Source organism: Urocitellus parryii, chromosome 8, assembly GCF_045843805.1.
Source record: "Urocitellus parryii isolate mUroPar1 chromosome 8, mUroPar1.hap1, whole genome shotgun sequence".
NCBI classification, from domain to species: Eukaryota; Metazoa; Chordata; class Mammalia; order Rodentia; family Sciuridae; genus Urocitellus; species Urocitellus parryii.
The window spans coordinates 78,377,789-78,400,826 of record NC_135538.1 but is presented as its reverse complement, the minus strand read 5'-3'; the positions used below and the strand labels follow the sequence as shown (position 1 = coordinate 78,400,826).

The 23,038-nt window shown below is 40.8% G+C and overlaps 1 protein-coding gene across 1 annotated transcript in view; it reads left to right on the top strand.

Moving 5' to 3' along the window:
• The first annotated feature begins 4,595 nt into the window (after positions 1–4,595).
• Positions 4,596–23,038, top strand: part of Sh3bgrl2 (SH3 domain binding glutamate rich protein like 2) — an 81,793-nt gene continuing 63,350 nt past the window's right edge. The window contains exon 1 of the mRNA XM_026411074.2: positions 4,596–4,769. Within this exon, the coding sequence (XP_026266859.1) occupies positions 4,725–4,769 (45 nt within the window). The 5' untranslated portion in view covers positions 4,596–4,724. The remainder of the gene's footprint in view (positions 4,770–23,038) is intronic.

Below are 23,038 nucleotides of genomic sequence, written 5' to 3'. Positions count from 1 at the left end.
CCAGTTAGAGTCTCTGCTTCTCACTGCACAGAGGCTCCATTCTCCTTTTTCCACAGACCTGTGTTGTCCTTCCACTTTAGCTCCCTCATTGCCCCAACTTGTTCAAAGCTCCTCATCCTGTCCTCACCCTGCCACAGCATCTCCCTTTATATTCCTACTACCAACTACCTTAGTCATCAGTTCTCCCACTGGAAACTCCTGAGACAGGAACTCAATGGGCTAGCATATATTTTCAAGCCTGGTCATATATATGTATATCATGAATTATTTTCAAGCTGCACTAGGTCATCTGGGACAAGTACACAGATGTCTAAACATCTGTGACCAAATGGACTGGGAATTTCCTTTAGCTGTTAGCTATTCCTTACTTTGTTTCCTTTAGCTATTAAGCTATTCATTAGCTGTTGTCTACTTTCTGAAACTTTAAACTCTTGGGTTCTGTGCTACTGTATATTTTCCCATTTTGTACAGTTCTGATGGTTCCTTCATGCTTTTTATTCCTTGTTTTCCTTTCAATTCTTGTTTCTTTCTATTCATTCTTCTTATATGAAATCATAGACTTCAATAGATTTGGATACCGACTCCATGATTTCTTAACCTGGGTTCTTCTTGGACTTCCTCCCACCCGAATCTAGAGATTCTTGGAAGAAATTAAAAGGGTTCATGAACTTGAATGAGAAAAAAAATTACATCTTTATATTTTTACTAAATGCTAACCAAAATGCTCTCCTCCTTTAATCTTGAGTGGGTCTAGTTCCAATAGTTTTACCAGTTCCTTCAATTATGAATATAGGCAATAAACCACAGCAAGAACAATACTTCTGATTTAATTACTAATAGAAGTCATAGGTAGTTTTGTTTTCTAATTGTAAATATTGCAAAATTTTGTTTTTCCCATTACTACTTCAGAATCAGGGTAGCTAGTTATACTAGAACTTTATGCAATAATACTAATATAGCATATCAAAAATGTATTTACTATTTTTTTAATCGATAGATGGGCACAATACCTTTATTTTATTTTTATGTGGTCCTGAGGATTAAATCCATTGCCTCACACATGCCAGGCAAGTGTTCTACCACTGAGCCACAACCTCAGCCCCCCCAAAATGTACTTACTCTTTTGATAACTGTTTTGCAATGTAATTAGTTTCCTTTGCAATCCTTTTTATTTTCTATGCAGTACTGGAAACAAAAATATTTTTGAGATAGGGTCCATGGACTTCATTAGACTGCTAAAAGTCCCTAGTTTTCCACTGTACACACAAAAATTTAAGGACACTCACTTCAAACAGTTTTGCCAGATAGTCTATCATGACTTGTACGTGGGACAAGTCCTAGCAACTTTTCTAAAGCCTAATGATCTAATCAGTTTTCTGAGCTCTGTCTTCAAGTTTTAGCTGCTTACTCTATCTAAAGACTTTACTCATCTGATTGGTATCCAAACTGCTCCATGGTATGATACCTTGGTTTTGGTATTGGACTTGTAGCTTAATATCCCTGTTTTTTTTCAACCCTCAATCACTCTGTACTTGCCTGATTCCTGGACTGCTAACACACTTCACTGTGCATAGAACTGTTGAGATTAACTGTTTAAATAAGGATGGGAAAAATCATTTATTACCAGAGTAATATTCTTCAACTGCAGATCCTTGGAATGCTTACAAATTAAATGCAAAATTCTCAGGGCACTTTTCTTTGTATTTTTGTTTGTGGTGGCTTTAATAAAACTAGAAACATACCATGGATGCAAGGATATTACACTGCCCTCAATAGCAGGGTTATAGGAACAGGTTAAACCAGAAACAGGAATTGGCAAACTTTTTCTGTAAGAGACCAAATAGTAAAGGCTTCAAATTTTGCAGATCATTATGGTCTCTGTTGCTCTGCTATAGATAATATGAAAAGGAATGTGTTCCAATAGAATTTGAATTACAAAACAAATAGTTGTCCAAATTCAATATGTAGGTTGTAGTTTAAGGTTGCCCTAGATTAAAGCACTGTCAGGACTCTGAAATTTCTGTCACCCACCAGATGGCTGCTTTATTGTACTCTTCTGAAAGACTAGCTTCTTTGCCTTCTCTGGTTCTCATGTTAGAACATGGTTTCTATTAATGGTTTGAATATTAAATGTCCTCCAAAGACTAATGCTTTAAAGGCTTGGTCATCATCCTGTGGCACTACTGGGACATGGCGAAACTTTTAGGAGATGGGGGTTTAATGGAACTTAGGTTTGAGGTCACTAAGGACATGCCTTTGAAGGGGATGTTGACCTGGGCTCCTCCTCTCTTTCTCTCTTTGCTTCCTGGATGCTATTTGGTGAGCAGTTTCCTTTGCTATATACTCATGCAGTCATGATCTACCTCACCACCGGTCCCAAAACAATGAAGCCAACTGGCCATGGTCCGAAATTTCTGAAACCATTAGCCAAAATAAACATTTCTTCTTTTAAGTTATTTATACCTGATATTTGTCAACAACAAGGGAAAGCTGACTAGCACAGCTTCTGAAAGCTTTGAGCTTCTAGGTCATAAATTCAAGTTTTCTTACTTTTCCAGTCCCAGATCCAAATCCTTAGGATAGGGATGTGGCCTGACCTTGCTTGATTCAGGCACTTACTCTCAAACCAATCAGCTATGGCCAGAGGGCTGGCTCTTTTTGTATGAAAAGGTGTATGAACACTCTTTGGTGGTGGTGGTGTTGTGTTGAGGTTCTACCTCTATCACTCTAGGATCAGAGCTGAGAAACAGATGCCAGAAAAGTGAAAGGAGCTGGGTTGGTAAGCCAGTTAAAAATCCTTTGTTGTATCCATTCAAATCTACTTTTTGAACTTTTTTTCCTGCCAGCCTCCTCATGACTTTTCTGAAGTGATACCAGCTTTTTCCTGTTTTCCCCATACACGGAATACTACCTTGTATCTTTTATATCTGCAAGCTGACATTGTATTCATCTTTAAAGTCCCTTTTACAAAAGGTCAGGGACACACAACATTCTATTAGTACAGTGTGCCTCTTTCTGTTGCTATTTTTGTACCCATCTTTTTGTTTCACAGAAAATAGGTGCTCTGCTGACCCAAGAAATGACTTAACTTTTTCCATTCTGGTACCTCTCATGGAATAGGCTCTGAGTTAAATTTATTGAGCTTATATCCTCACAACTAAACAATCCAAAATGAAGAAAATGTTGATTTTTGTAAATACTTGCATTTTCACAGGAAATATGGTATTAATTTTATGAGAATTATATTATATATTATAAACATATATGTCCACATTTAAAGTAACAAAATTAAAATATATTTGCAAAATTAAATACACACACACACAAGCTACAGCAAAATTTAAATTTTTTGAACTCTAAGAAGAAATGAAATTCCACCAGGATTGTATATTCTTTTACTATACTAATAAAAAAGGAATACCACAGGAATGGCTTACTTAAGATAAGCAATAGGAAAGGTTAGAAATTAATATTCAAAATTGCTCTAGAAAATACACCAGAATGATTTATACAAGCAATTTACCAAGAGATCTCATCTTCTAATTTCTTTTTTTCTAGACCTATTAATTAACTTTGTTCCCAGAACTCTGCTAAAGTCCCCTGCTGAAACAAAGAAAGTAAATACAGTATTGCGGGAAAACGGATTCATTTCCACCAAACTGTGAGAAGCTTGGAGCTTTTGTCAAACAGAAAACACTTGCTAAAGAAGTATTCCTAAACTACTAACAACTACCTAAAAGCTTTCTATTTAATGGCAGCCTCCGGGGAGACTGCGCAGGAATGTGCAGCAGTTTTGAAAAAGGCTCAGATTTGGCTCAACTCTAAATATTAGGTGCACAGAAGCAGAGTTATTGTGTAGAATAGGGGGTGGGGCGGGTGGGGTCCTGATTCCCAATGTTGATAGAAGGATTCTAATTTCGCTTGGTATTTATTTTTTCTACTACAATTACAGTTTTGCTAAGAAAAATAAAATATCGGTTATACTCTCATCTGGGTTTCTAATTTTCAGCGTCTGCAGAAAAAAAGAAAACCTCTCATTTACCTAAAAGAATTGCCTTTCTACCACCTCCAGAGATGCTGGATAAACAGGCAAGCCCAGCCCCCATCCCCCAACACACACACACACACACACACACACACACACACACACCCCACATCTTGAGAACCTGGCCCGCCCCATCCTGTCAAACTCAGGTCGCTGAGACTAATCCTGTGTGTCTCCTTGGCGCGATCATGTTCGTAGGAGATCCTGGGTGGGGATGCTCTAAAACCAGTAAACCACAATACAGAACCTAAGCTCGGACTTTGAACCAAGCCATTTTGCCTAGTTTGCCTTTTCCTTGTATCACTGGGCTCCTTGCCACCCAAATCACTGTTTTCCCCGGCCTGCTGTGCGCTCTCCAGCCACCTGCGCGCCTAGGGGATCCAGGCACGGGAGGAGGGGGCTGAAAGCTGCGGTCCACCAGACACACTGGGGAGAGACGGAAACTACAACTCCCATCACGCCCCGCAGCCACTCCCTCCTCCCTCCACCCCTCAGCCTGCGGCCGGGCGGCGCTGGGCTTTCATCTGCGGACCAGCGGGAGGGAGCCAGATCCCGGCGATCTTCCTCGACGGCAGCGCCTTTGCAGACGGTGGAGGCAGCTTAAGCCGGCTTTAGCCTCAGCGTCAGTTCAGCCCGGAGTCCTTTGGCTCACAGGGTCCGTCCCGCGCGCGGCGAGAGGATGGTCATCCGCGTGTTCATCGCTTCTTCCTCGGGCTTCGTGGCGGTGAGTGTGGCTGGGACGGCGGCGGGCTGGGGTCTCGGGGCGCTGGGCGGGGATCCCGTGGTAGGTGTGCCGCGCTCGCCCCGGCGCGTCCTGGCGCGACCGCCTGCGGAGCCGGCACCTGGCAGGTGATCCATCACACTTGGACAACAATGAAAAAGGCGGGGAAGTAAGGTGGGTGGGGGACCCCGGGCTCACCCACAAGCCCACCCTGCGCTGCCTGGAGAAGGAGACGAGGCGGTGGGAAAATGGAGTCCGAGGGGAGCCCCCTGCTCCTGTAGTGCGACTTTGGAATTTTGGGGAAGGGGGTGGTTCTAGAGCTTTGTAGGTCCCCCTTCCCTTAGTTTTGTCCTTCCGGATTTGGGACGTTCAGTCTGCGTTTATTTTGTACTGGAGCTTTTCTGGGCTACTTTGGTTTGCTAATCTGACTCCCAAGTGAGACAAGTTTAAATGGGAATTGCTCTTCACCCTCTTACCTGCAACCAAGAACCTTTCTTTACTTTTATATCTGAGCAAAAGAGAACGGTAAACCAGGTCTGTCCTGTTGTGCTAGGGTTGTTTGATCACTTTTTGCCCAGGATGCAATAAATATTTTTACGGAAATGTGTGTGTGTTCTTTCCCCTCATAATGTGTGGGAAGGTTCATCTTGGGGGTCTATAAATTGTGGTCTGTAATTACTTTTAGATGCTGTTTGGAGGATGATGTGTTTCTTTAAGTAGTTGCCCCCCCCCCACATCACTTTTTTAATTTTAAGAAAAAGTTAGTAACCAAAGATGTCAAACTTTAAGGGAAAATTCAGTAGTATAGTTGACATCCCACTAAGACATATAGCACATGTGTTTTATACATTTATTGAGATTTGGTTTCCCTAGCTAAGAGTTAAGCTATAGGTTCAAAAGAATCCTGCAATACATAATCAGATGCATCAGGAAGTGCAATATTAATTGTTTAAAGTTTGCCTGCCTAGTAGCTCAACCTGATTGTCTCAAAATTTGTTTTTTGGGTGGAACAGAAGGTAGAATAAGATATCATTTGAATATCCTTATAAATTACTAAAACTTTTTATTTAAAAATAAATCTACATAGTATGAAGATCCCTATTTGAACTAGGAACAATATGTGGGAAACCCCATTTTATCTTTCTGTGCAGGCATGTTCTGGTTCTCAAACTCCTGACAGTTTCTGGTGTTTCTAATTATTTGTGGTTGCTTAGTCATACCTGCCTTTTATAGATTTTCCCCATTGAAGCTGCACTTCATGTGTTTGGAAACCTGTAATTCTTACTAAAGATGCTTTTAATTTCAACACAAACTTGCCTGCTTTGATAATTGTTCCAATGGCACTTTATTGCTTGTGGATAGAATGCCTTATAGCATTGAGCCTAGCCTACCTCCGGTAAGCCCAAGGCGAAGTCCAGGTAGTTATTTGGTTTATTCTGTCAGTAGTTCTAGAACCCTGCTTCCCTCTGTCATCAATCCCATGAACAGATGCTAATGCCTGCTTTTTGTATGCTTTTTAATTTTTAAAATTAATGTTATATGTTTGTATATGGAACCAAAATTAAGAAACTTAAGTTTTAATGCATACATTGGCTAATAATGTAAGTTTGAATTAGGTACCCCTTCTCTGCCTGAGTTTTTCTTCTGTAAAATTAAGGATTTTGAAGAATAACTCAGGGTTGTACTCTAGGTTTCAAATACTTTGACTTCCTCAGTTGAGTAAATGCGACAGACGCTTTATAAGAGCTTCTTTTACTTGAACAATATACCTATTAGCTTCAAAGTGAATTTATTCTTTTCCTTGGGTGTTTCATTGTTGTCTCAGGTCCCATCACTGTACTGCCTGATAACATATGTTCTGGAATGGTTGCATTGGATCTGAAGGTTATCACATAGCCCACAAACACTAATTATTCATTTTAATGGTCTGCCGTGTGAAGACCCAAGTTTTTCATGTTTTAGACTATCCTCATTCGTGGAGTCTCCCCAATTATAATACTGTCTCCCATATCAGTACATAGTTTTTCTGTAATACAGATACTTTTGGTGATGTAAAGTTTATGCTCATATACAAAAAAAAATGATTTCTTAGAAATAATGAAAATGTTTAGGTCAGCTCCTGGGCTGGAGAGGCTAAGTTCCTGGAAAAGCTTTTTTCATTCTAGCAGAGTTGGGCTTGCTGTTAGGGTTTTATTCAGTACTCGAGTGTGACCAGCAAGTGCATGAGAGAACAAATAATTTGATTCCCAAGTCAGTTTGGTTTTAGTTGAAGTTTATTAAACTATAAGGAAGGAATGTGACTAGAATTAGACTTAGCTAAGTCCCAGGGATTTCCAAAAAGATACTTTGCTGCAGTTAGCAATATGCTTAAATAAACTATTTAGAGAAAATCTTCTTTTCTTGTTCTGATTCCTCTGAGTTCAGAAACTTCAACAGTTGGAATAACTCCTATAATATAGGAGGGGGGATTGCCCTGTCATCTTCCCTGGCTCAAGGTCAAGTCTCTTTTTAATAGGAATTGAAAATAATGTGAAATTATTATGTCATGGATACCCCCAAATCAGAAATCTCTTATTATACAACTGATAATGTTGCTGTCATTCATTGTTATAATGAGGGGATATTTTATTTCCATTCTAAGAATATAGTATAATCATAGAATTGTCATTTTAAAATTTAATTTATTCTAAATATATACCCCAAAGGGGAAGCATTGGTAACTTTGTCCAGGAAATACATTAATGTGGCTTTTTCGCTTAAAAACATTAAAATCAGTCAATTAGTTCATGCATGTATTTATTCAACTGTATTTTCTAAACATTTGTAGCCTGCCCAGTTCTGTCCTTGGTCTTTGGGGGAACCAGAGAATAGAGGGTGTGGTTTCTGTCCTGAAGGAATTCACAGACCAGGTGGGGGAAATGAGATGGGAAAGGTGAAACCAGCAGTAATAAAGTACAGTCCCCAAACAGGCCCCTCCTTCAGGAACATTCTTACCAGAGATAAAATCATATAGAGTGCTGCATTGCAGGCTGTCAGATAAGGAGGAAATATGCCTGAAATTGTAAAATATGCATGTGGGAGCCTTATGCAGATGGCAGGAAGAGGAACTGAGTTAGATTTGGAGCCTTGGAAACAGTTCATGTGCCCATCTTGCTCAGGCTAGAAAGGGAGGAGCTTTGAGGCGAGGGACGGATGGGCAGCAGAGGTCCCACTTTTGAGGACAAGATAGATTCAACTTCCTGAGAGAAGCCCATGATAACAAATTCCACAGTTCTCAGCATCTCAGAGATGTTTAAAGTATCTGTTCTTATCTGTGTCCTGGAGCCTTTTGTTCCTCAGGGAACAAGGTGCTCTCTGGCAGGGAGCAACCACACCACCCACCCCATGTGATTTCAGAAGTCTTTACCTTCCTGCTTGCCTTGACTAAAATTTCTCAAAAAGCAAATAAAGAATTTTATCCTTGATTAAAGTCTCTGGGCTGAGTTAGAATTAGAGGGAAACCGGAAGTGATTTTATAGTGAAGTCCAGCTACTTAATTTTATAGAAAAGGAAATTTGGGCATAGAGCTTAAGTGACTTGTCCCGAGATCATTTATGCTGGTCATTGTAGGGCTAAGATGTAACTGGAAACCAGATTCCCGATTCTTGAATGCATTCATTCATGGGTTCACTTATCCATGCTTTTGTTCACGTGTTAACACTCATGTTAAGTTTACCCACATGTTAGAGATTGAACCCAGGGCCTTACACATGCAAGTCCACTGCCACTGAGCTGCATCCTCCAGGCCTGTATTGATTAAATCATATGTTTGTCAAGCAAACATTGAAAACTGAGTAGCAGGCTCTGTGTTAGGTGATATTAGATGCTAGGTGTCAGGTTGGTCAGGAAAACAGACATGGCACAAATCAGTGCCTGTCTCTCTGAAGCTCAGAGACTTAGCATGCAAAATACTTAATCAAGAGGGATGAAGGACTGATTCTGGCTTGAGAGATATTTTGGTGGGGGAGGGTGAAATGAGCTAGACAGCAGTATATCCCTGGGTCTTATAGAGCTAACAATCACTGAGAGCAAAAGAGACAAAGAAATTGGAAGCAAAATTGAAAAATATGGAGCTTTGTCGAGGGGTATCCAGGTCTGTGACACTATTTTCAAGTGAAGGTGGGTACAATGGGGGAACACACAGAAACTATGCTTATAGTTGTCTTGCTTTTTCAACTGTACAATGTATACCCACTACTTTGCATGATTGATTATTATTTTAAACATATAATTATCATGTACCAGTCAAGCTGTTGCATCCCTATGGAGTGTATTTAGTGAAGCTGCATTGTGTAAGAAAGCCTTAGAAAAGAGTTCTGAAGCAGTTAAAGTCAGAATATGATCGTGTAGAATAGACAAGTGTTATTTTCTAAGTTATTCTAATGCTTTAATGAACCAGTGAGAATATGGCTAGGTTCTTTTAGATCTTTAATTTGTTGGATTAATGTCATGTCACTGTCATATGACAAGGTAGTTATTTGTTGAGGTTTTACAGATGAAGAGGGCAGGGCCCCTGAGTCAAATCCTGGCAGGCAACTGACTCCAAAGCTTCTGGAGTAGTAGTGGTCTACTGGTCTTGGTCCCATCCTGGGGGAATGAGTGCATCAGGAGTGCCTGATAGCCTGCAAAGTGTAGGACAGTCCCACACAGAGAACTACCTCACCTAAAGTGCCAGTGGTACCTCCTGACCAGAAATAGTGCTGAAGGGTATCAGGAGAGAAGAGTGGAGTGAGATTAAAATGAGATTTATTCAAGTAGTGATCAGGAGAGGCAGGGACAAGTTAGGGGCCAAAGACAAGGATATGGTTGTAATAGAAGGTCAGGCTGAGAAGGCTTGTTTTCGTTTCCTAGGGCCACCATCAACAAAGCACCCAAAACTATGGTGCTTAAAAAACATAAATATATCTCACCATTTTCAAAGATAGAAGTCCAAGATAAAGGAGTTGGCAAGATTGCTTCCTTCTAGGTGCTGGGAGGCAGAATCTGTTCCATGTTTGTCTTGTAGCGTCTGGTGATTGGCTGGCAATCTTTTGCATCATTGACTTGTAGATATATCACCCTGATATCTGCCTTTATGTTAATGGATTTTCCTGTGTGCATGTCTGTGTCTGTCCCTGTATCCATGTTTCCCCTTTTATGAGGACACAGTCATATTGAAGTAGAGCCTACCCTAATGATCTCTTCTTAATCTGCAAAGATCCATATAAGGTCACATTTACAGGTTTTTGGAATTAGTACTTTAACATCTTTTTGGGGAATTTATTAAACACACAGTAGCATGCAATATGAAGGTTGAAGTAAAAAGACTAATGGAATTTCCCCCTGGAAAGACTAAAAGACTATAGGCAAATTTCTTTTCTTTTTTTTTTTTTTTGTTGTTTGTTTGTATGTTTTGTGTGTGGAGGCAGGGATTGAACCCAGGGCCTCCTACATTCTAGGCAAGTGTTCTACCACTGAGCTGCATCTCTGGCAAATTTCCTTAATCCTCAAGTCAGCAGTTGCATATCAAGTTATATAGAATTGTAGTCTACGTAAAAGCTCTTTTTATAGCAAGGGAAATTTCAAAAGGGAATACCTGACTTCAGTTTTTCTAGTATATTTTAATATTTCACAAGTTGAATGTTTTTTCCATTTTACAATAATAAAAATCCTACAATACTTATAAATATAATTTATAAATTATTAAATTCTGTAATAACTTATGAATATAGAGGCCTGGATTACTTTATGACATTGAGGTCTTTTATCCAATTGTATTTGGACATGTAAATAAGCATTTAAATCCATTTGGGGAAACTAAATTTTGACAAGTTTTTATAATGCGAAGCAGAAGGTGGTTTCCACATTGCAGACAGGAATGTAATACATGAATCTTTTTCTTTTCTGTTTTTCAATTTATTATTATTTTTTAATAAAACAGAAAAGGAGAACAGCTATTGTGAAAGACTCAACAGTTCCAGTAAGAAGCACTGTGAGCTACCTACTAAAGAATATTTTACTTTAGGTTTTCCCTAAATTTTAATTTATAAAAAATTTTTAATTTATAAAAAGTTCTGAAAGGAATTGTGTTTTTTCTTAGTCAAGTTAGAAATGAGTGACAGAAAGTCTAGATTTATAATGAATGTTTCACTCTTTAAAATAAAAATTGGCATGATTTTCTGATCATTACATCTGTGAAAAGTACTTGTGTTATTCAGCTTTTCTTTGCTGTGACCAACATACCTGACAAGCACAACTTAGAGAAGGGAAAGTCTATTTTGCCTCACAATTTCTTTTTTTTTTTTCATTACAGATGCAATTATTTTATTAATATTTTGATCTGTAGGGTTGAACCTGTAGATTCAGAGGGCCAAGAAAGTTAATTTTTTTTGTTTTTGTTTTTGTTTTTTTATTGATTGTTCAAAACATTACAGAGCTCATGATAAATCATCTTTCATACATTTGACTCAATTGGGTTTTGAACTCCCATTTCTACCCCAAATACAGATTGCAGAATCACATCTGTTACATACTCACATTTTTACATAATGGCATATTAGTGACTGTTGTATTCTGCTACCTTTCCTATCCCCTACTATCCCCCCTCTCCTCCCCTCCCATCTTCCCTCTCTGCCTCCTCTGTTGCCTCACAATTTCAGGGATTTAGTCCATGGTTACTGAACTTCATTGATCTAGGTCCAAGGTAAGACAGAACATCATGGTAGAGGGTGTGGTGGAAGAGTGCTCTTCATTCATCATGGCCAAGAAGCAGAGAGAGAGAGAGAGAGAGGGGCGGGGGCGGGGAGGGAATGTAATACAGGGAGGATGAACATTTCCAGGGCTTGGCCCCAGTGACCCACTTCTTCCTCCCATGCCCCACCTACCTGTACCTATAGAAACCACCCAATTAGTCCATTCAAACTAGGATGGACTGATCCTGTTATAGTTCTCATAACCTAATCATCTCAGCTCTGAATATTTCTGCATTAACGAGGAGGGGCCAGGGGAAACTCTTATCCAAATCATAACAATCTGCCCCCACCCCCTGAAAGATCAAGTCCACCTTATGGTGTACAAAGCATTAAATCCATCTTAAAGATTCCATGGTGTCAACCATTCCACCATTGCCCCAAAGTCCAAGTCCAAAGTCTTCTCTGAGATTCAGGGCAAACTTATGACTGTGAGCTCCTGTAAAAATCAAAAGCAAGTTGCATGCACACAATATACAGTGGCACAGAGTAAACATTTCCTTTCCAAAAGGGAGGAATGGGGACATAGAAAGAATGATTGGCACCAAAGCAGGACTACAACTCAGCTGGGCAAACAGTTTTAGAGCTGCACCTCTGGCATCTGGGGGCACATGGTAGTGAGACGTGACTTCCAAATGGCTTGGGCAGTCCTATCCCATTGACTTTACTCTTAACCTGATTCTCTATGCAGCCAACAGCTTTTTTTGGCATAGGCTACATTACTGGCATCTCTTAATCTCTCTATTTCAGCTTTGGCTTCACCTGTATAGTTTCACGCATTACCCCCTCAAGGGTTGCTCACCCTCTCATGGGCTGCCTGTAGGGATTTTGACCCTGCTACACTTTGCCTGGCCTCCTCAGCCTTCCTTTGAAATCTCTATGGAACCCTTCATGACCCCTTAACTTCAGCATCCTGCATTCCTGCAGAACCAGCACCATATGAATGATGCTATCATCAGTTTGCTGAAAAGCTAGACACCCAGAAACCATTGCTGCAGTGGATTCTGAGTGCCTGGGTAGCTGAGTACTATAAAACAACTTCCTAGGCCTCCCTGTGTAAAAGGGATTTTGAAATTCTTCTGAAAGGAATTTTCCTTCCTAGATTCTTGAGCTTGTAAGGAGTATGGTCTTGCAAATTCCTGAGATGCCCTTAAGCCAACTTTCCTTTAGTTTCTGCAAAATACTGAGCATCTCTTTAGTGACTGTAATTTCTTCAACAGTCATACCTTCCTTGGCCCCGTTTTACATGCACTTTTCTGGCCAAACAGCAAATTTTGAAAATTATTCAGCGTTTCTTTTTGCTCCCAATTCTCACAGTACACCTGGATAAAGCTAATAGCAATACTCATATCACTGACCACTGTACTGCCTTGATATTTCCTCCCACCAGATTAATTAATCCATCACCTTTAAATTCAGCCTCATTGAAAACTTTAGGAGATGGGCAAAATATAGGAAATTTCTTTGCCAGAATATAGAATGAGTGGCCTCTAATCCAATTCCCAGTAGAATCATTGTTCCCTTCTGAAATTTCATGAACACAGTCTTTACTGTTTGCATTCTGGTCTTCTGAGCTCCATAAGAATCACTCGTTAAGCTCTGCTTACAGCCTTTTGAGGCTTCCCTATACAAGCATCTGCAAACTTTTCCAAACTCTTCCCACAGACCATTTCTAAAGGCATCTGAACAACATGGTTAGGTTAGTCACAGCAGTGACCCCTCTTCTTGGTATCAATCTCTGTGTTAGTCAGCTTTCCATTGCTGAGTCTATTGCTCTAGACCCTAGGTGAGGCAGGAAATCAGTGGTGGAAGGGCATGGTGGAGGAAAGCTTCTCCATTCATGGTGGCCTCAGAACAGAGAGAGGGGAGGGGAAAGGGGTCTCAGGAGAGATAAACCGTTGAGGGCATACCTTCTCTACTCATGCCCCGCTGCCTACACTTACCACTCAGTCAGCCCATTCAAACTAGGGTGGACTGATTAGGTTTTAGCTCTTATGATCCAATCATTTTATCTGAATATTCCTGCATTATCACAGGAGCTTTTGGGGGGCACCTTATATTCAAAGCATAACAGTACTTTATTTCAAAATATAGATTTTAAAAAATGAGATCAAGAAATATGAACACAGTCTTTACTGTTTGCATTCTGGTCTTCTAAGCTCCCATGTTAAATATCAGTTATTTAAAAAGTTAGCCTACAAGCTGTAAACTCAGAAGGAGAACCTTTCAGACTTCAGCAGCCGTTCAGCAAGAACTGCTTTATTGGGTATTATTATAGCTGCATAGTTAGAAACTTTAAGGTTCTGATTTCAATCACATTCCATATTCATTATTTTTCTTTGATTAATTTTATATTACACTGTTTTTCCAGAGTATAAAACAGTACCTGAGCTTTTCTAGTTAGAAATTTAATGAAAATTTTCTTTTTTTTTTTTTCTGTTGCAATGGTCTGGATGTGGTTTTGTTTCCCAAAGTCTCATGTGTTGGAAGGTTGGTTCCCAGTGTGTTGATGTCAGGAGGTGGTGGAACCTTTAAGAGGCGGGGCTTGTGGGAGTGGTTGACTCACTGGGAAAGCTGCCTTCAGACCTGTTAGCTTCTGAGAGAGGGGTGATTATAAAAGAGCCAACTAGGCTTGGTGGCACATCCATGTAATCCCAGTTACTCAGGAGGCTAAGTCAGGAGCTGACAAGTTTAAGGCCAACCTCAGTGACTCAGGCCACAAGACTTAGTAAGATCTTGTCTCAAAATAAAAAATAAGAAAGGCTATGGATATGGATCAGTGATAAAGCACCCCTAGATTCAATCCTTAGCACCAAAATAAACACATACATAAACGAATAAATTAATAAATAAAAGGGCAAGCTTGACTTCTCCCTGCTGTCTGGCTTCCTGTCTTACCATGTATTATCTCTCTCTCATGTGTGCTTCTGCCATTAAGCTATCAGTCATGATGTGACAAAACCGAGGGGCCCTCACTAGAGGCTTAACTCAGAGGGCTGCCTGGTGTTGGGCTTTCAACCTTCAAACCTATGTTAAATAAACCTTTTCCTTACATATTACCCAGCCTCAGATATTTTGTTATAGCATGGAAAATGGACTAATAGATCTGTGAAAAGACAAATTAACTTATAAGAAATGTTTTCTATTCCTGATTGTGTACAATCTTCACTTTTGAGTCTCTTTGTAGTTGTAGTGTAACATGTCCTTAAGCCTTTCTGTTTAGGGTTGTTTTAGACAGTGACCAACATGTACCATTACCTATTTCTTTTGGTGGGGGGTTGGGGTGCCTGTGAGGGAGGAAGGAAGGAGTTTGGGGGTTGGAATTCCAAACAGCTAGAAACTGACAGGCTAGTTTAAGGCAGTGCAGCCTCTCTTTGTCTCCCTCTTTTAATAGCCTTATCTGGTTTTTTTTTTTTTATTGGTCGTTCATAACATTACATAGTTCTTAATACATCATATTACACGGTTTGATTCAAGTGGATTATGAACTCCCGCTTTTACCCCGTATACAAATTGCTGTATCACATCAGTTACCCTTCCATTGATTGACATATTGCCTTTCTAGTGTCTGATGTATTCTGCTGTCTGTCCTATTGTCTACTATCCCCCCTCCCCTCCCCTCCCCTCCCCTCCCCTCCCCTTTTCTCTCTCTACCCCTTCTACTGTAAATCATGTCTTCCATTTGTATTCTCTTGACTTACCCCTCCTTACCTCTTATATGACATTTTGTATAACCCTGAGGATCGCCTTCCATTTCCATGCAATTTCCCTTCTCACTCCCTTTCCCTCCCACCTCTCATCCCTGTTTACTGTAAATATTCTTCTCAAGCTCTTCGTCCCTACCCTGTCCTTGTTTACACCCCTTATATCAAAGGAGTCATTTGGTATTTGTTTTTTAAAGATTGACTAGCTTCACTTAGCATAATCTGCTCTAATGCCATCCATTTCCCTCCAAATTCTATAATTTTGTCATTTTTTAATGCAGAGTAATACTCCATAGTGTATAAATGCCACATTTTTTTTATCCATTCATCTATTGAAGGGCATCTAGGCTGGTTCCACAGTCTTGCTATCGTGAATTGAGCTGCTATGAACATCGATGTAGCAGTGTCCCTGTAGCATGCTCTTGTTAGGGCTTTAGGGAATAGACCGAGAAGGGGAATAGCTGGGTCAAATGGTGGTTCCATTCCCAGCTTTCCGAGAAATCTCCATACTGCTTTCCAAATTGGCTGCACCAATTTGCAGTCCCACCAGCAATGAACAAGAGTGCCCTTTTCCCCGCATCCTCTCCAGCACTTATTGTTGTTTGACTTCCTAATGGCTGCCAGTCTTACTGGAGTGAGATGGTATCTTAGGGTAGTTTTGATTTGCATTTCTCTGACTGCTAGCGATGGTGAGCATTTTTTCATGTACTTGTTGATTGATTGTATGTCCTCCTCTGAGAAGTGTCTGTTCAGGTCCTTGGCCCATTTATTGATTGGGTTATTTGTTATCTTATTGTCTAATTTTTTGAGTTCTTTGTATATTCTGGTTATTAGGGCTCTATCTGAAGTGTGTGGAGTAAAGATTTGTTCCCAGGATGTAGGCTCCCTATTTATCTCTCTTATTGTTTCTTTTGCTGAGAAAAAACTTTTTAGTTTGAGTAAGTCCCATTTGTTGATTCTATTTGTTAACTCTAGCGCTATGGGTGTCCTATTGAGGAATTTGGAGCCCGATCCCACAGCGTGTAGATCATAACCAACTTTTTCTTCTATCAGATGCCGTGTCTCTGATTTAATATCAAGCTCCTTGATCCATTTTGAGTTAACTTTTGTGCACGGCGAGAGATAGGGATTCAGATTCATTTTGGTGCAAATGGATTTCCAGTTTTCCCAGCACCATTTGTTGAAGATGCTATCCTTCCTCCATTGCATGCTTTTAGCCCCTTTATCAAAAATAAGATAGTTGTAGTTTTGTGGATTGGTTACTGTGTCCTCTATTCTGTACCATTGGTCCACCCGCCTGTTTTGGTACCAGTACCATGCTGTTTTTGTTACTATTGCTCTGTAGTATAGCTTGAAGTCTGGTATCGCTATACCGCCTGATTCACACTTCCTGCTTAGTATTGTTTTTGCTATTCTGGGTCTTTTATTATTCCATATGAATTTCATGATTCTTTTATCTATTTCTACAAGATATGCTGTTGGGATTTTGATTGGCATTGCATTGAACTTATAGAGAACTTTTGGTAATATCGCCATTTTGATGATGTTAGTTCTGCCTATCCATGAGCAGGGTATGTTTTTCCATCTTCTAAGGTCTTCTTCTATGTCTTTCTTTAGGGTTCTGTAATTTTCATTGTATAAATCTTTCACCTCTTTTGTTAGGTTGATTCCCAAGTATTTTATTTTTTGGGGGGATATTGTGAATGGAGTAGTTGTCCTCATTTCCGTTTCAGAGGATTTGTCGCTCATATACAGGAACGCCTTTGATTTATGCGTGTTGATCTTATATCCTGCCACTTTGCTGAATTCATTTATTAGCTCTAATAGCTTCTTTGTAGACCCTTTTGGGTCTGCTAGGTATAGAATCATATCATCTGCAAATAGTGATAATTTAAGTTCTTCTTTTCCTATTTTTATGCCTTTAATTTCTTTTGACTGTTTAATTGCTCTGGCCAGTGTTTCGAGGACTATGTTGAACAGAAGTGGTGAGAGAGGGCATCCCTGTCTTGTACCAGATCTTAGAGGGAATGCCTTCAATTTTTCTCCATTCAGAATGATGCTGGCCTGTGGCTTATCATAGATTGCTTTTACAATGTTGAGGTATGATCCTGTTATCCCTAATTTTTCTAGCGTTTTGAACATAAAGGGATGCTGTACTTTGTCGAATGCTTTTTCTGCATCTATTGAGATGATCATATGGTTCTTATTTTTAAGTCTATTGATGTGGTGAATAACATTTATTGATTTCCGTATATTAAACCAGCCTTGCATCCCAGGGATGAATCCTACTTGATCATGATGTATAATTTTTTTGATATGTATTTGAATCCGATTCGCCAGAATTTTATTGAGGATTTTTGCGTCAAGGTTCATTAGAGATATTGGTCTGTAGTTTTCCTTCTTTGATGTGTCTTTGTCTGGTTTCGGAATCAGGGTGATGTTGGCGTCGTAGAATGAATTTGGAAGTTCTCCCTCTTTTTCTATTTCCTGAAATAGCTTGAAAAGTATTGGTGTTAGTTCCTCTTTAAAGGTTTTGTAAAACTCTGCTGTATACCCATCCGGTCCTGGGCTTTTCTTAGTTGGTAGTCTTTTGATGGTTTCTTCTATTTCCTCTATTGTTATTGGTCTGTTTAGGTTGTCTATATCCTCCTGGCTCAATCTGGGCAGATCATAGGACTCAAGGAATTTATCTATGCCTTCACTATCTTCTATTTTATTGGAGTATAAGGATTCAAAGTAATTTCTGATTATCTTCTGTATTTCTGAAGTGTCTGTTGTGATATTGCCTTTTTCATCCCGTATGCTAGTAATTTGGGTTCTCTCTCTTCTTCTCTTCGTTAGCATGGCTAAGGGTCTGTCAATTTTATTTATTTTTTCAAAGAACCAGCTTTTAGTTTTGTCAATTTTTTCAATTGTTTCTTTTGTTTCAATTTCATTAATTTCAGCTCTGATTTTAATTATTTCTTGCCTTCTACTTCTTTTGCTGTTGTTTTGCTCTTCTTTTTCTAGGATTTTGAGATGAAGTATGAGATCATTTATTTGTTGGTTTTTTCTTTTTTTGAGGAATGAACTCCAAGCAATGAATTTTCCTCTTAGAACTGCTTTCAATGTGTCCCATAGATTCCGATATGTTGTGTCTGTGTTTTCATTTAACTCTAGGAATTTTTTAATTTCCTCCTTGATGTCTTCTAAAACCCATTGATCACTCAGCAACCTATTGTTCATTCTCCAGGTGATGCTTGCTTTTTCCTTTCTTCTTTTATCATTGATTTTCAGTTTCATTCCATTATGATCAGATAAGATGCATGGTATTATCTCTACCCCTTTGTATTGTCTAAGAGTTGCCCTGTGACATAGTATATGGTCTATTTTTGAGAAGGTTCCATGTGCTGCTGAGAAAAAAGTGTAGCTACTTGATGTTGGGTGGTATAGTCTATATATGTCAATTAAGTCTAGGTTGTTAATTGTGTTATTGAGTTCTATAGTTTCCTTATTTAACTTTTGTTTGGAAGATCTGTCCAGTGGTGAGAGAGGTGTGTTGAAGTCTCCCATGATTATTGTATGTTGGTCTATTAGACTCTTGAACTTGAGAAGAGTTTGCTTGATGAATACAGCTGCAACATTATTTGGGGCATATATATTTATGATTGTTATGTCTTGTTGGTGTATGGTTCCCTTGAGCAGTATGAAGTGTCCTTCTATATCCCTTTTGATTAGCTTTGGCTTGAAATCTATTTTATTAGATATGAGTATGGACACTCCTGCTTGTTTCCGCGGTCCATATGAGTGATATGATTTTTCCCAACCTTTCACCTTCAGTCTATGTATATCTTTTCCTATCAAATGTGTCTCCTGTAGACAGCATATTGTTGGGTCTTGTTTTTTGATCCATTCTACTAGCCTGTGTCTCTTAATTGGTGAGTTTAAGCCATTAACATTTAGGGTTATTATTGAGATATGGTTTGTTCTTCTATCCATATTTGTTTATTGATGTTACTAAACCTGATTTGTTATCCTCTATGACTACTTTCCCCCCTTTACTGTCCTACCTCCCATTGTTGGTTTTCAATGTTGTTTTCCATTTCCTCTTCCTGTAATGTTTTGCCAAGGATTTTTTGAAGAGATGGTTTTCTAGCTGCGAATTCTTTTAACTTTTGTTTATTGTGGAAGGTTTTAATTTCATCTTCTAACCTGAAGCTTAATTTCGCCGGATACACGATTCTTGGTTGGAGCCCATTGTCTTTCAGTGTTTGAAATATGTTATTCCAGGATCTTCTAGCTTTCAGAGTCTGTGTTGAGAGATCAGCTGTTATCCTGATTGGTTTACCCCTAAATGTAATCTGCTTTCTTTCTCTTGCAGCTTTTAAAATTCTCTCCTTATTCTGTATGTTGGACATCTTCATTATAATGTGTCTAGGTGTGGATCTCTTATGGTTTTGCACATTCGGCGTCCTGTAGGCTTCTAGGATTTGGGATTCTGTCTCAATCTTCAATTCTGGGAAGTTTTCTCGTATTATTTCACTGAATAGACTGTTTATTCCTTTGGAATGGAGCTCTGTGCCTTCCTGTATCCCAATGACTCTTAAATTTGGTCTTTTGATATTGTCCCATAATTCTTGGATGTTCTGCTCATGGTTTCTTAGCAGACTTGCTGAGCTGTCTATGTTCTTTTCCAGTTGAAATACTTTGTCTTCATTGTCTGATGTTCTCTCTTCTAAGTGATCTACTCTGCTGGTAGTATTCTCAATTGAGTTTTTAAGTTGGTTTATTGTTTCCTGCATTTCTAGAATTTCAATTTGTTTGTTTTTTATTACCTCTATCTCCCTGTGAAATTGATCTTTGACTTCCTGGATTTGTTTGTCAATGTGATCTTTCATTGTCTGATTTTGCTGTCTCATGTCTTCCTTGAGACTCCAGATCATCTGAAGCATATATATCCTGAACTCTTTATCTGATATTCCATCTGTTGCAGCTATTACCTCTTCTAAAGTTGAGTTGACCTGCATTGCTTGTGGTCCTTTCTTTCCTTGTCTTTTCATACTGCCCGCGTTTCTTTCTGCTTGGTGCAACTGTTGTGTTTTGAAATTTACCCCCTATTTATTTATGTTGCTCTTGTATACTTGAAAAGTCTCCCTTGCAGGTGCGGGCGGCGGCTGTGCCCCTATTCCAATTGGGGTGACGTGTCTATCACGCTGGCGGCTCTCTGGGCCTGTTCCGGGAGTGGAAGGCGGCTCTGCTCTGTCCCTATTCCAATTGGGGTGTCGTGACTACAATGCTGGCAGATCGCTGGGCCTCTTCCGGGCGTGGGCGGTGGGATTGGCTGGCGGGATTCCACCTAATGGCAGTCCCTAACCTCCCTGCTTGCTAATTAATGGCTTCTCTGAGGCGCCACGCCTTCTGTAGCTGCGGGGCAGGCCGCGCGAATCAGTTGGCCTGGATCTCCGGGGTCCTGCTGCTGGCTGTTTTGATGTTACAAGCTGTTGGAGAGTGGTGGTGTATTCTTCAGCTTTCCCGGATGGTGGCCACTGACTGCCTGGATGGAGTGTCCGCTGTTTTGATGTTGCACTCTGAAGGAGAGTGGCGGTGTATCCTTCAGCTTTCCCGGATGGTGGCCGCTGACTGCCTCGGTGGAGTGTCCGCTGTGGGGGATGGGACTGTACCGCTTTCTTCCCCTTCTGAGAACCCGAGCTCGGCCCAAGGGTCCGTGTGGGCTTGGCTGGTGGGATTCCACCTAATGGCCTTCCCTAACCTCCCTGCTTGCCAATTAATGGCTTCACTGAGGCGCCACGCCTTCTGTAGCCGCAGGGCAGGCCACGCGAATCAGTTGTCCTGGCTCTCCGGGCCCTGTTGCAGGCTGCTGGGATCCCTGGCACTCTATCACTTTGATTTTTTCTGCTTGCCCCTCCCCCAGCGCTGGCTAGCCAGGTTTCCTTTTGGCTGCTACTGGGAGGAGGGGTTGGAGGTCAGGTGTCTCTGGTTTCCCCCTAGCCTGTATGGAGGCTCAGCTTGATACTCCCTCTCCCGGCAAGCCTAGGAGAGATTTTATGCGAATTCCCGCTGTCTGGGGGGTGAGCTGAATGACACCGACCTGTTTTGATGTCGCACTCTGAAGGAGAGTGGCGGTGTATCCTTCAGCTTTCCCGGATGGTGGCCGCTGACTGGCTCAGCGGAGTGTCCGCTGTGGGGGATGGGACTGTACCGCTTCCTTCCCCTTCTGAGAACCCGTGCTCGGCCCAAGGGTCCGTGTGGGCTTGGCTGGTGGGATTCCACCTAATGGCCTTCCCTAACCTCCCTGCTTGCCAATTAATGGCTTCACTGAGGCGCCACGTCTTCTGTAGCCGCAGGGCAGGCCACGCGAATCAGTTGGCCTGGCTCTCCGGGCCCTGCTGCAGGCTGCTGGGATCCCTGGCACTCTATCACTTTGATTTTTTCTGCTTGCCCCTCCCCCAGCGCTGGCTAGCCAGGTTTCCTTTTGGCTGCTACTGGGAGGAGGGGTTGGAGGTCAGGTGTCTCTGGTTTCCCCCTAGCCTGTATGGAGGCTCAGCTTGATACTCCCTCTCCCGGCAAGCCTAGGAGAGATTTTATGCGAATTCCCGCTGTCTGGGGGGTGAGCTAAATGACACCGACCTGTTTTGATGTCGCACTCTGAAGGAGAGTGGCGGTGTATCCTTCAGCTTTCCCGGATGGTGGCCGCTGACTGGCCTTATCTGGTTTTATCTGCCAGCACAGGCTAATTACTCAGGAACTGGACTGTGGTAATTTGCAGGATTAGTATTGTTACCTCTTATATATTTGATTGGGGTTCCTCCAAAACTCTAAAAGAAATCAACTTAGGAAAAGCATTAATTGAGTGTTTCTTTCTGGATGCATGACAGATTTACAGTTGGACCTGCCTACCAATGTGTAGGTCCATGGGGCTCCACCTACCTACAAACCTTGATACTTTGAGGCTTGTGCAGCTCCCTGAAGACTCTGTTACAATTTGGTTGGTCCCTCTGTTTCCCTTTAGCAGCATTGAGAACGTATTCCTGAGGGGATCTGATTGGAACTGGCTCAGTATCTGGCAGAACCAAACAGGGGTGGGTTTCCTGGAAGAGGAGGAGGTGTACATCAGGGTGTGTCTGCTTTGTTGTGGACTTTTGTGAATCTCCTGCCAGCAGAGCTTCCGAGCTTCCGAAGCAGAAGTGGAATATTGGCTGTGACTGAAGGCAGAGGGTTCTAATTATTTTAGGATGTGTTTTCCATTTCTCTGGATAATAGCCCAAATCTGGATCTAGTGGCTATAGGAGTGTAGGGCGAAGACTCAGAGACCAATTAGGTAACTTGCTTGACAGGTCAGTTCAGTGGTATTTGGTGAATGCAGTATAGAAGTCAGCAGCTATTGCTGCATACCAGTCTGATATTGCAAACAACAAAGCAAAACAAAAAGCCCAAAGCAACAACAACCAGCACAACTTTTGATTTAGTTTGTTTTTCTTCTGTGGGTTGCACAAGGAGTGGGAGTGTGGCCTTCCTCATTCATGACATTCCTGTGTGGATTGGAGCTCACTGGTTCTCTACTTTAATTATTATGTTTCCTTATGGAGATTAAAATGGGAATTGGCCACCTCCAATTGACCTATACCCTCAATTGACAGGAACTTTGAATTACACTTCCCTTTTATGATGAATAAACTACTTACTAGCCAGATTAGGTGTTTAGGTTGAGTATTTGCTGATTTATTTGATTCTGGAGAAAGTTTCTATTCTGTTACCTGCAATGTGCTAACTACGCAGATGGTCATAGTCTTGCTATATGTTA